This window comes from Trichomycterus rosablanca, chromosome 1 (assembly GCF_030014385.1).
Source record: "Trichomycterus rosablanca isolate fTriRos1 chromosome 1, fTriRos1.hap1, whole genome shotgun sequence".
Lineage (NCBI taxonomy): Eukaryota > Metazoa > Chordata > Actinopteri > Siluriformes > Trichomycteridae > Trichomycterus > Trichomycterus rosablanca.
Window position 1 is genome coordinate 50,856,003 of NC_085988.1, and position 13,687 is coordinate 50,869,689.

The 13,687-nt window shown below is 38.2% G+C and overlaps 1 protein-coding gene across 1 annotated transcript; it reads right to left on the bottom strand.

The window, feature by feature from the left end:
* Positions 1 to 763: 763 nt before the first annotated feature.
* Positions 764 to 12,802, bottom strand: dram1 (DNA-damage regulated autophagy modulator 1). Its single transcript, XM_063004052.1, has 7 exons — positions 12,555 to 12,802; positions 10,489 to 10,556; positions 9,199 to 9,341; positions 5,837 to 6,014; positions 3,586 to 3,644; positions 3,258 to 3,350; positions 764 to 1,102 (listed from the first exon to the last, which is right to left on the bottom strand). The coding sequence occupies exons 1-7, from the start codon at positions 12,695 to 12,697 to the stop codon at positions 1,058 to 1,060; spliced, it is 729 nt and encodes a 242-aa protein (XP_062860122.1). The 5' UTR covers positions 12,698 to 12,802; the 3' UTR covers positions 764 to 1,057.
* Positions 12,803 to 13,687: the final 885 nt, after the last annotated feature.

The following is a 13,687-nucleotide window of genomic DNA, read 5'->3' on the forward strand; positions in this document are numbered from 1 at the left end:
ACAGCTTTTATTACAACTTACGATCAATTTCCTCTACTGATGTGAAGCTGAATGGGTGGATTACAGCCAATAAGAACTGTGCAGAAATAAATGACTCGGCTCCTTTCGTTCATTTCAAAGATCCGTTCAATAGAATCGGATCGTTCGTGAGCGACCCATCACTATATCTGCAGTTAGCACTGAGCATGCGAGTGAGTGCGCGTGTTTAGCGGAGCAGCATTGTGATGTCAGGAACGAGATCAGTGAGCTTCAAACGCAGATCTGCTCTGACAAAAGCAAGAGAGCTACTGATAACTTTACTTATAACTTTACTGATAACTTTTTATTTATAATGATTTATACTGATTTATTACACACAAAACCTTAACACTATATACTACACTATAAACTTTGCTTTGTGCACAGGCAGTCATGCTAAAACAGGAAGGTCCTTCATTAAATTGCAGCCATAAGGTTGGAAGCATGTATTTTACAAGCTAAATCTCTTATAACTGTTAGCAATGGGACTGACAAACCCCTGAACTCAATAATTAGAAAGAGTTTTCAAATACTTCTGATCAGTGAGTGTAGTTATAACTACTTCTGAATTTATACCAGGCTTATACTGTATATTGACAAGTTTTAATTGTTTTGCAAATATGTTGGCCAACATGTTTTTAAAGCTGATGTAGTTCTACAAATCCATGGTCTGAAGGAGATCACAATGCTGTGGAAAAATTACCAAAGAGTGTGATTTGATTTCACAATACAGGACTCTTGCACATTAAGCAATCATCTCATTTTATTGCTGTAACACACAGGACTAAAGTACAATAGCCATGAGTAGAATTTCAATTCCTTGTTAGAAATGTGCTTAACAGTTCGATTAGGCCTGTTTGATCAAATAATTCATACAAATAATAAAAAAATAAAAATGAAGATACAATGTGTAGTCTTACACTGTTTAAAAATATTTGTGCAACATATATATATATATATATATATAATAGAACTTTGTTTAGAAAAAAATCTTAATGCTTTAAAATTGTTGTCTCATGGTGACGGTATAATGCAGCAGTCATGTAAACTCCGGTAATTCAACATGAACTTTCAAGGTGAACTGCTATAGAAGACAAAAAAAAATATTATTTATTATCAACAGGAAGGCTACAACTTACAAATTATTTTAATAACAGATTAATTTGTCCATTATTTTTTCTAATAATTTACTTTAGCTTTTGAAAATATAAATTTTAAAAACCTCACAATTTTAGTCAATTATAACGCACAATGACATCTATCTACAGATGTGGTCAACATTACTGGCACCCTTGATAGGTATGTATAAAAAAAGATTTAAAAGCACCCCTCCCTAATACTTATTTGCACTATTTTTGGCAACAATGATAGCCTCCAAAAGTTGTTTGTAGCCACTGGTGAGTTTGATGCTACTGTCTGCTGCAAGATTCTTCATTCTGTTACTGCACTTATCTCAAGCTCTTGAATGTTTGAAGGGTTCCTTTTTCCAATAGCAGGTTTCAGGTCTCGCCAAAGATTTTGAATTAGATTGAGATCAGGACTCATTGCAGGTTAGTTTAAAACAGTCCATTTCTCCTTCTTAACCAGTCTTTTGTACTATTTGATGTGTGCTTTGGGTCGGCCATAACATTAAAATCACCTGCCACCCTCACGCCACCAAAACATCTCTGACCCATCACGGCATCTCCACCTTTGAAGGTGCCCTGTGGTATCTGGCACCAAGACATAAGCATCAGATCCTCATGTAAGTTGCAATGTGGGACTTTGAAGGTCAAGTCAACACCCTGAACTTGTCATGTTCCTCAAACCATTCCTGAACATTTTTTTTCTGAAAGAGGCCACTGCCGTTAGGGAATACAGTTGCCATGAAAAGGTCTACCTGGTCTGCAAACAATGTTTAAGTAGGAGGTATGTGACAAAGTAACACCCAGGTAAATATCAGGACCCAAGCAGAGCAGTTCTGAAGTTCAGGTGTCTATTGTCATCAGGGACTATCTGACCGGTCTGAATGCTATGCTGTGATGCACTACATAACCAGACTCCTTTCATATTCAACTTAATCATAGTCAACTTAAACTTTTTTAGCAATTTATGCTACACTAGTCAGTCCTTGGGATTAGACCAGATGGGCTAGCCTACACTTCCCATGCACATCACTGAGTCTGGGCACCTATGACCCTGTTGCCAGTTCACCGATTTTCTTTCTTTTCATTGACCCAGCTGTCTAGTCATCACAATCTGGTCCTACTTAAGGTCACCTAGTACCATACACTTTCTGTTTTCAACACATCAACGTCAAGAACTGACTGTTCAGCTGCTGCCTAATATATCCCACTTCTTGACAAGACCAGTGCAGTAGGAAAATCAATGTTATTAACTTACAACCTGTCAGTAGTTTTAATAATGTGGTCGATTGGTTTATATTTTTTCATCTCTCTTTTAAATGCGATGTTAGAGTTACACAATCAATCATTTTTTTAATGGAGTCTGTGTAAAAATCAACCTGCAATGATGATGCTCTTTCCCAAATGAGCCCAGAAGCAGACTCAGGTATTCGGGCTAGGTGTGTAAACATTTTAAAAAGGGTCCAAATGCTTTTTTTAGCTGCTCCTATATATAGTGGTTAACACAGTGAATCATTCTGGTCCTTATACCTGATCTGGCACAGTTTTTATGCCGGCTGCCCTTCCTGACGCGACCTTCCTTATTTGTATGAGGGTACTGGTGCACTGACATGTGCACCTCTCACTGGCTAGTCTGTTCCCCCCAGACTTAGCCAATCATGTCTGTGTAGATGCCCGACTGGCTGATTTAAACCACGGATCTCAGACATAGTGGGCTAGCATAATTTAACACTGCACCACCCCTGTCTATTGTTAGTGTAGCATGTGTTAATGCTGTGGCTTTGGCTAGCAGCTGTGTATCAGTGTAAACACAGCTGTTTTGATTGCCACCCATTATTTACTAAATACATTTACTGTATACTAAACCTCATACTGGTTGTTGAGACCAGAGTCTGGTCTGGCCTTTTTCCCAACTTAACACAACTGGAACGGAATCATCTTGCTGCTGCAATAGCAATTTCATGTCTGTACGTACATGTCAGTACTGCACATGTCTGTATGTAGCTGATTGCATCTCTGAGGATTTAAACCTCTGATCCCAGTGTAAATTACCACATTTTGTATAACAGCAAGCTTTATCAATAGGTTGAATTTATGATATCTTTATACACTTACCTTAAATTCCTCTATGTATGTGAAGAAGAAGAAAACAAAGGTGAAGGCGACTGTCCATTCACTCACAGCACTCACAATATGGAGCGTGTAGTCCTTTATATGAAGAGTGAGATAAACATAGCAGTTTAAACCTCTTGTATTGTTTTTCTCATAAACAAAATTATATACAAAAGAAAAATGTTCACACTATCTGTACTTATAGGTGAAAGTTTGCAGAAAGTCTTCTGTGGCTTAATTTATTAATACTACAAACATTAGAACAACTAAGCCTTTACAATGATACTAATTGGTACAATGTTTTTTTGTAATAAAGTAAGCAATACTGCACCTTGTCTTCTGGGTTCCAATGCAGTTTAGTTGTATTTACTTGTATTGCACAAATAATAGCTTGAATAAATGTTAAAGAAAATCCACTGTTTCCAAAACAACCTGACTGAAACGTATGCACCTATCTCTCACTCATGTCTCATATTTTTTACATATAAAAATAATAACTGCTTTACTGGATCTTCCATTTTACCCAATCATAATTCCCACACGTTACCAATTCACCTGCTTTTTGTGGAACGTTTTAAAACACTGTAACTTCTATATATTCTACAAACTATTTACTGTTTATTTGCATCTGTCCCAATTTTTTTAAAGTTGCAGGCATCAAGTTCTGAATTTGCTTTTATTTACAAACCACAATGATCAGTGAAAACATTGGAAATCTTTTTGTTCTACTTTTGTCAGTTAATAAAAAATATTCAAAAGAATTAAGATCATAGATTCTTAGTTTTATTATTGCATTTTAAATGTCCCAACTTTTTGGGGGTTTGTACAATGAAGGGCTCTTGGAAAAATGCCTGCCATGTGAATAGCAGAAAAAATGTAAACAAGCCAGTCCAGATCTGTTTATATCATATGCTGTTTTTTGTCTGGGGCAGCACAGTGCATCAGTGGGTAGCACTGTCGCTTCACAGCAAGAAGTTCAAGGGTTAAATTCCCAGGCCAAGAGATCCGGGTCCTTTCTTTGTGGAGTTTGTATGTTCTCCCCATGTCTGTGTGGGTTTCCTCCTGGTGCTCTGGTTTCCTCCCACATTCCAAAGACATGCATTCAGGTTAATTGTGTGTGTGTGTTTGCCCTTTGATGGACTAGCAACCTGTACACCCAGTGATTCATACCTACCGCATCTTTTAATATGATAGGGGTGGTACGGTGGCTTGGTGGGTAGCACTGTCGCCTCACAGCAAGAAGGTCCTGGGTTCGATCCCCAGGTGGGGCGGTCCGGGTCCTTTCTGTGTGAGTTTGCATGTTCTCCCTGTGTCTGTGTGGGTTTCCTCCAGGAGCTCCGGTTTTCTCCCACAGTCTAAAGACATGCAAGTGAGGTTAACTGGAGATACTAAATTGTCCATGACTGTGTTTGACATTAAACTTGTGAACTGATCTTGTGTAACCAGTAACTACCTGTCCTGTCATGAATGTAACCAAAGTGTGTAAAACATGATGTGAAAATCCTAATAAATAATAAATAAATAAATATGATAAAGTGATGGTAAAACATACAATGAATAAATGTTTTCCGTCTTACGATGCATACTTATAACATTGTTTTAACAATTCTGTTTTAGAATATCTGTACTCTATATATTTTCACTTGGTTTGCAGTAATAAAATCTATTAAATATTGACCACTGCACCTTTATCTTTATTTCTTTTTTTTATTTTATTTTTGCATTTCCCCTGTTCCACCCCTTTCTAGTTGTATCCATCGCTGGCGGAGCCCGTTCAACCATTCTTTCCCTCAGGCACAGCCATTTGTGCTTGTGTGTACACCCGGCCAGTCGAGATCTCAGTGGTGGTGAGCTAGACTGCCGTGCCACCTGAGTACCCTTTAATTTGTATTTCTAACCAAACAAAATATGGAACACGGCAAGCAAATAGGAAGATTCACTTGTTCACTGGGCTAGCACTTACATTTATTATTTGTCCACCACTACCTTCACAGTATAAAATGCCATATTGTATTTGCTTTGTCAAATCCAATTATATGCTCATTGCGCAATTTATTAGGTATACTTTTCAGGTACGTACATTCATTTATTCATTTTCAAGCTACACCCACAGGATAGATTTACACTTTTACTGCGATGAGTACACAGTAAATTCAAAACAGTCAAAATTTCAACAATACTGCTGCACCTGATACAATCATACCAGAGCAACATACTATTACCACAATGATATTAGCATATTTGTGTCATTGCAGTGCTGAGTTACAATCATCTGGCCGGTGGGGGTCCTGTGGGGGTCCCTTTCGATTATTAAATGAGGTGGAGGGTTGGCAAGCAACAAGATGAGCTACAGTCAGTAACTGTATAACCAGAAAGTTCATCTATATGGTAGGTGTACCTTTTAAACAAATTAAGGAATATAGCTGCCAAATAGCTGTGCCTAATAAAGTGCCCATTAAGTGTACATAATCAGCCCTGACTTTAATATTTAGGTCATAGGAGCAAATTGGTGCATGTCTAAAATGATAGTATAATCATGTTTTTCATTGTAAAAAGCTGTCCAATTTGGACCAAAAGGATACTTGGTATTGCTGCCACAAATGCCACCAAGGCAAAAGCAATACGGAAATAATACACACACTTCGAAGTTCCATTCGGATAGGAATAGTACGAGATTATGGTCTGAAGGATGATGTATATCACTCCAGAGATGAAGAAAACAAGAGCACCGATGTCATGGACAACCATCATCTGAGTCTCCTGAAACAGCACATCACAAATAAAAGATCTGTTTTGCAATTTGGTTTATAAGTACACATTTAATTTGATGCAGGCTATTCCACCACCAACCAACAATCTACATAAATACACAGATCAGCCATAACATTAAAACCACCTCCTTGTTTCTACACACATTGTTTATTTTATCAGCTTCACTTACCATATAGAAGCACTTCGTAGTTCTACAATTACTGACTGTAGTCCATCTGTTTCTCTGCATGCTTTGTTAGCCCCTTTTCATGCTGTTCTTCAATGGTCAGGACTCTCCCAGGACCACTACAGAGTAGGTATTACTTGTGTGGTGGATCATTCTCAGCACTGCAGTGACACTGACATGTTGGTGGTGTGTTAGTGTGTGTTGTGCTGGTATGAGTGGATAAGACACAGAAATGCTGCTGGAGTTTTTAAACACATCACTGTCACTGCTGGACTGAGAATAGTCCACCAACCAAAAATATCCAGCCAACAGCGCCCCGTGGGCAGCATACTGTGACCACTGATGAAGGTCTAGAAGATGACCAACTCAAACAGTAGCAATAGATGAGCGGATCACCTCTGACTTTACATCTACAGGGTGGACCAACTAGTGAGGAGTGTCTAATAGAGTGGACAGTGAGTGGACATGGTATTTAAAAACTCCAGCAGTGCTGCTGTGTCTCCAGCAGTGCTGAGAATCATCCACTGCCTAAATAATACCTACTCTGTGGTGGTCCTGACCACTGAGAAACAGGGTGAAAGCAGGCTAAAAAGGTATGCAGAGAAACAGATGGACTACAGTACTTTGTAGAACTACAAAGTGCTTCTATATGGTAAGTGGAGCTGATAAAATGGACAGTGAGTGTAGAAACAAGGAGGTGGTTTTAATGTTATGGCTGATCAGTGTATGTTTGGGCTCGGGGCCAGCACTAAGTGCGCAATGGTAAGTGCACTTCCCAATAACTAGGCTGTTTAAATGCCCCGTCCCCACAAAGCCTCCCTTCATCCCAAAACATAGCCAATCATGTACAGTGTATCACAAAAGTGAGTACACCCCTCACATTTCTGCAAATATTTCATTATATCTTTTCATGGGACAACACTATAGACATGAAACTTGGATATAACTTAGAGTAGTCAGTGTACAGCTTGTATAGCAGTGTAGATTTACTGTCTTCTGAAAATAACTCAACACACAGCCATTAATGTCTAAATGGCTGGCAACATAAGTGAGTACACCCCACAGTGAACATGTCCAAATTGTGCCCAAAGTGTCAATATTTTGTGTGACCACCATTATTATCCAGCACTGCCTTAACCCTCCTGGGCATGGAATTCACCAGAGCTGCACAGGTTGCTACTGGAATCCTCTTCCACTCCTCCATGATGACATCACGGAGCTGGTGGATGTTAGACACATTGAACTCCTCCACCTTCCACTTGAGGATGCGCCACAGGTGCTCAATTGGGTTTAGTCCATCACCTTTACCTTCAGCTTCCTCAGCAAGGCAGTTGTCATCTTGGAGGTTGTGTTTGGGGTCGTTATCCTGTTGGAAAACTGCCATGAGGCCCAGTTTTTGAAGGGAGGGGATCATGCTCTGTTTCAGAATGTCACAGTACATGTTGGAATTCATGTTTCCCTCAATGAACTGCAGCTCCCCAGTGGCAGCAACACTCATGCAGCCCAAGACCATGATGCTACCACCACCATGCTTGACTGTAGGCAAGATACAGTTGTCTTGGTACTTCTCACCAGGACGTCGCCACACATGCTGGACACCATCTGAGCCAAACAAGTTTATCTTGGTCTCGTCAGACCACAGGGCATTCCAGTAATCCATGTTCTTGGACTGCTTGTCTTCAGCAAACTGTTTGCGGGCTTTCTTGTGCGTCAGCTTCCTTCTGGGATGACGACCATGCAGACCGAGTTGATGCAGTGTGCGGCGTATGGTCTGAGCACTGACAGGCTGACCTCCCACGTCTTCAACCTCTGCAGCAATGCTGGCAGCACTCATGTGTCTATTTTTTAAAGCCAACCTCTGGATATGACGCCGAACACGTGGACTCAACTTCTTTGGTCGACCCTGGCGAAGCCTGTTCCGAGTGGAACCTGTCCTGGAAAACCGCTGTATGACCTTGGCCACCGTGCTGTAGCTCAGTTTCAGGGTGTTAGCAATCTTCTTATAGCCCAGGCCATCTTTGTGGAGAGCAACAATTCTATTTCTCACATCCTCAGAGAGTTCTTTGCCATGAGGTGCCATGTTGAATATCCAGTGGCCAGTATGAGAGAATTGTACCCAAAACACCAAATTTAACAGCCCTGCTCCCCATTTACACCTGGGACCTTGACACATGACACCAGGGAGGGACAATGACACATTTGGGCACAATTTGGACATGTTCACTGTGGGGTGTACTCACTTATGTTGCAGCTATTTAGACATTAATGGCTGTGTGTTGAGTTATTTTCAGAAGACAGTAAATCTACACTGCTATACAAGCTGTACACTGACTACTCTAAATTATATCCAAGTTTCATGTCTATAGTGTTGTCCCATGAAAAGATATAATGAAATATTTGCAGAAATGTGAGGGGTATACTCACTTTTGTGATACACTGTATATGTACAAACCTGATTGGTCAATAGCACTACTGAGATCAGTGGTTTGAATTTATACCTGTAACCTGTAACCTGCTGTTCTCTAAAGTCTCGGTGTTTGGTTGGGCAGTTTTGGAAGAGAGCTGACAAGTGAATTCCAATATATGTCATGATGAACTGGTGACGTTTTAGTACCAGATGCATTGTTATATATCAGTGTGTATGATACATCAGTGTAACATTAAAATGAAAATGTATTGTAACAGTGCTGAAGGCAAGCATGCTTAACACCACTGAACAACTGCCAGTTCCTTTAGTAGCCAGTCACCATCTTTCTTATCCACTCTTTACAACAAAGTGGCAACATTGTGATTAAGGTTCTCAGCGAGTAATCATAAGGCTGACAGTAGTCAGAAACTGCAAAGATAAAGTACAAGTTCATCAAAAGCACTCCTGTACTTGAACTACACACACTCTTTTAGCCACTAGATCAGAACATCTAACTACTTATTTAAATATTATATGAAACTCTCTGTAAGAGGTAAGATAATCATATCCAAACTAGACAGAAAATTGTGAAAGCAAACCTGAAAAGTAGCTACAACGCACATCCCCACACATGAAGTTGTAGCAAAGAAGAGAGCAATCTTGTTCAAAGTAGAAGTCACTTTAGCTGTTTGTTCACTCAGCCTTTGTACAAACTTGTATCTGGCAAACATGGTGACAAAGCCTTAAAAAGATAACGCATAGCATACTTTACTATTTTGCACAGTATAAAATCAGTAACTACAAGGCAAGAACAACACAAAACTGAAACGTAACACAATAGTAATACCAATGAATTAATAAAGGACAAGGTCACCCTTCGTATTCCTCAAAGAAATTCTCAAAAGAAAGAAGAATCTTTCTTCTGGTTCTTTAAGTGATCATGAAGATAGGGAAACTTCCATTGAGGTTTTAAGTCTAGTTACTGAAGGGACCATGGAATGCACTTGACTTGATCCTGGTGTTTATCAAACCACTGTCATTGTACAGTATTATTAAACCTGCATTGTACAAAACAACTGAAACTTTCTTTAGAGTCTTTCACAAAATCCTTCCAGATGTAGGAAATATGGTTAAAGCTAAATCCTATATCTGTTTTACTTGTCATGCCTGGTTCTCATATTATACTGACCACCCCCTGTAGCTGTGAAACACTGGGTTTCCCTAAATATGAGCTAATGCATGTGCATAACACAAAGGCAGCCAGCCATTAAGGTTTCATTTCTTAAGTTGCTGTTTGGGTTTATTGTTGATGTCTAGACTTCTATGTTCCACCTACATCTGCTAGAGGAGAAACTGTTTCATTTTTCACAAAAAGAGAAGTGGGACTGCTACTTATGCACATGAGTAAATACTTCTGTTACTTATCAAACGATATATCACACTGATTAGGTCTGTGTGTGAATATGTCTATGTAGGTTACACATATACCACTCACTTTATTAAGAACACCTGTATACCTGTTCAATTTTGCAATTATCAGCCAGTCAGGTGTCCGCAGTGCAAGAATTTAGACAAACAGGGGTCAATAATGAGCTCTGGTTTCCTCCCATAGTCAAAAGATATGTTAGTTAGGTAAAATGAAAATACAAAATTGCATGTGATAAAGTTTGACAATAAACTTGAACTTATGAATCATGTGTTTTACCTGTCCTGTCAGTGTAAAACATGATGTTAAAATCCTTAATAAGCAAACAAACAAAGCATATGTCTAAAAGCTTGCCCTATGAGTCATTAAATTAATTATTATCAGGATCATCCAAAGTTGTCTGTCCTTCAACTACTTAATATATGTTAAGTATATAATGCATACAAGACATTGAAAATCCTACCTGCAAAAGATGAGATTGTGGCCATGAGGCCAAAAATGCAGCTCTCTGGAGGACTTGCCCCTGTATCACTAACACACACACACACACACAATTCAATACATGAACAAAGTAAAACATTGGTCTACTACAACAGTCCACCACTGAACACTGAACTTATTGGCTATGTCTGAGGGTGGATGGCCAAAGACCTGATGGACTGCCACCCTGTCCAGGCTATTCCTGCCTTGTGCACGTAGTTTCCTAATGAAACTGGACCCACCATGACCATGAGCAGGTTAAAGCAGTTGATGAAGATGCAAAAATAAATTAGACTTTTCCTATAGCTGCTGGTCAGACCTGTGCAATAGTAAGAAGTTATTTTAGACCAGTCTGTTATGCATTATGCATTACACAAACATATGCACTAATGTAGAAAATTAATAAGCCTTAAAATATGGGTGCAAATGGTACACCTGCAGCATGTCTAAAAAACCCTTGGGTTTAAATCTAATCTCCAACTTCTCTGGATTTTGTACCTTTTTTTAAAATCAATTTACTCTTGTGTTTTAGGTAATTTATATCAATGGTTGTGTTATCCAAATCATGTTCATTCATAATTCACAAACTTTTTTTTGCCTGTTTGCAATACACCAATTAAAAAAGCTCAACACACCAGCAATTAAAAAAGCTCAACACAACTAATCAATCAAGTGGTCTGTCCAACACAAAATGCAACCTTTATTGACTACTACAGTCTCAGGTTCAAAATTAAAGGAACACTGGATGTGGCAGATAGTGAAAGCTATCACCTGAGGAGGCTGGTGGCCTTGACTGGCTACAAAAGACCTGCAGCAAGATTTGGTGGCAGCAGGCACTGAGGTTTTAGTTTGCACATTAAGGTCTTAATCACAATTGCAGCAAAACGTGCTAAGTATTCAAGACACTTGTCATGAAGGGGTTTATAAACTGAGACTGCAGTAGTTAATAAAAGTGTCATTTGTGTTGAATTGGAGAAACCACTTGTTATATTAGTTGTGTTGAGCTATTGAAATAATTCTTGTTTGATTGGTTTATTGCAAATAATTGAGGGTTTGTAAATGTTGCTAATAACCCTAATTTACCATTAATATTTACAATCAATAAACATGAAACAAATGTGTTCCAGTCTTTCAGTTAGTTGCAGAAACCAATAAAATACATGAACATACATGTCCCTTACAAATGTATGTAAACTTTTAACTTCAACTGTATTATATATATTTTATTTCATTATTTATGTGCGTTAATCTGAATTCAGAAGTGTTTTGTTTTAAGAAAAGTGCTATATCACCTATTAGTAAGTTATTCTTGGTAATTTGTGAGTTTTGTGTTAATGATTAATAGACAACTGAGTGATTCAAAGCTGCATGTTGGCATGTGTACAGTTTTAAAAGTGGAACAGTCACCTTTGGTTACTTCACACAGGAGAAACGACTTTGTAATGACTAATGTACGAATGCATTATATTTTGTAACCATTTATAAATAAAAGTGTAATTGGGTCTTTATAATAAAATGGAAGACTTAGGTTTCAAAAATGTACAAGGGGGCACAAACTAGAAGCTTCAATATTTATCAGATAAAAAGGATTGTATGAGGAAAATTAAGTTCCCTTGTTTAATTAGTAATACTGTGACTTTAATGGTCCAGTTTTCTTTAGCTTTATTGTTAGTACCTGTATTGCAGATTAAAAAATATGTAAGTATAATATATACAGTAAATTCTGCTGTGTCTGTATATAGAGCAAACGTAGATGACTGAAGTGAGATAAAAAATCTGTTACATTAAAAAATACATTAATAAGTGTTTACCTTGACCTAAATATTGACTTGCAAGACTTGTTTTTAACCTTCAGGGAAAACGAAACTAACGCAACTAAGCAAAGCTGCTGTTTGCAGGTGTTACACACACTCAGTTTAGTAAAGTAACTTTGTACAGCAGTACTACAGAACTGAAGAGCGCAGTAAACACTGTATAAACACTAACTCCAGTCTTTACTGTTATTCTAGTATGAACTTTATAGTAATGTAGGGTTTAAACAGGACTTACCTTATATAGGGAACCACCACATCGATGTCTCTGCGGAAGACAGCTATCAGATAGTTGATTATAAAAGTGCTCGATGACCAAATAACCAAAAAAGTCGGCAAGAAGCACACTCCTTCTAGAAACCACACCATTGTGTTTAACATTTACATGCATCACCATGAACTAGTAATAAATAATAATAAAGATAAGAAAGAGTAATTAGAGCATGAGATGCTCGCAGAGAATAACGCAACCGCTGACTACATCCATCTCTCGCTCTACATTCAACAGTTACAGTACGTGAACAACTTTCCTCAGGTCACGTGATTAGCGAGTCTGCACTTCGGTTCTTTCTTCCTTATTGTGTTTACTGATGGGAATTACACTTTACGGAATCGGCTCATTTACCGCTCGTTAAATCTGATGACGACAGTAAATAATTCCCCTTTATTTTGAAACCAGTTCACCGTTTTAGCAAAACCAGTACGAGTTATGTTGAATAATTAGTAAATAAACCATTTGTGTATAGAAAATATTGGATTTATTCGTTGGTACTGATCTAATAAAAAGATTCGTTAGCAAATATTCCAGTCACATTCCCGACACTATATTCGTGCTGTTTCGATCATGTGGCACAATATGTGTCTTAATTTGGTTATATTCTACTTAATTCTAATACATTTGTTTTGCTAAAACAAATAAAAGACTGGGTTGATTCTGGGACAAAGGCAAAGCCCTGTAAACAGATTTAACAAAAATGTATAACCCAAAATCAGAAAAAACTGGGTCAGTATAGAAGATACAAATAAAAATGTAGTAAAATTTTTATTTCATTGCGGACACTTTAAATCCAAGATATTTCAAGTTTTGTATGGTCAACTTCATTTTAACTTCGTCTTGTTGAAAAATGCATGGATGTCCCTGGAAAAGATGTCCTACTGAAGGCAGCATTTATTGCTTTAAAAGCTCAATATACTTTTCTAAATCTTACCACAATAAACATTTTCCTGGTGTGATGGTCCATCCCAGATGCCTCCGAGCCCAAAGAACTTGACATCGCTTCTGAACATGGTCACCATAAAGCTTCTTTTTTTTGCACAGTAAAGTTTTAAGGGTGTTTGTTAATGTAACTCTGTATTGTAGATCGGCCAAAG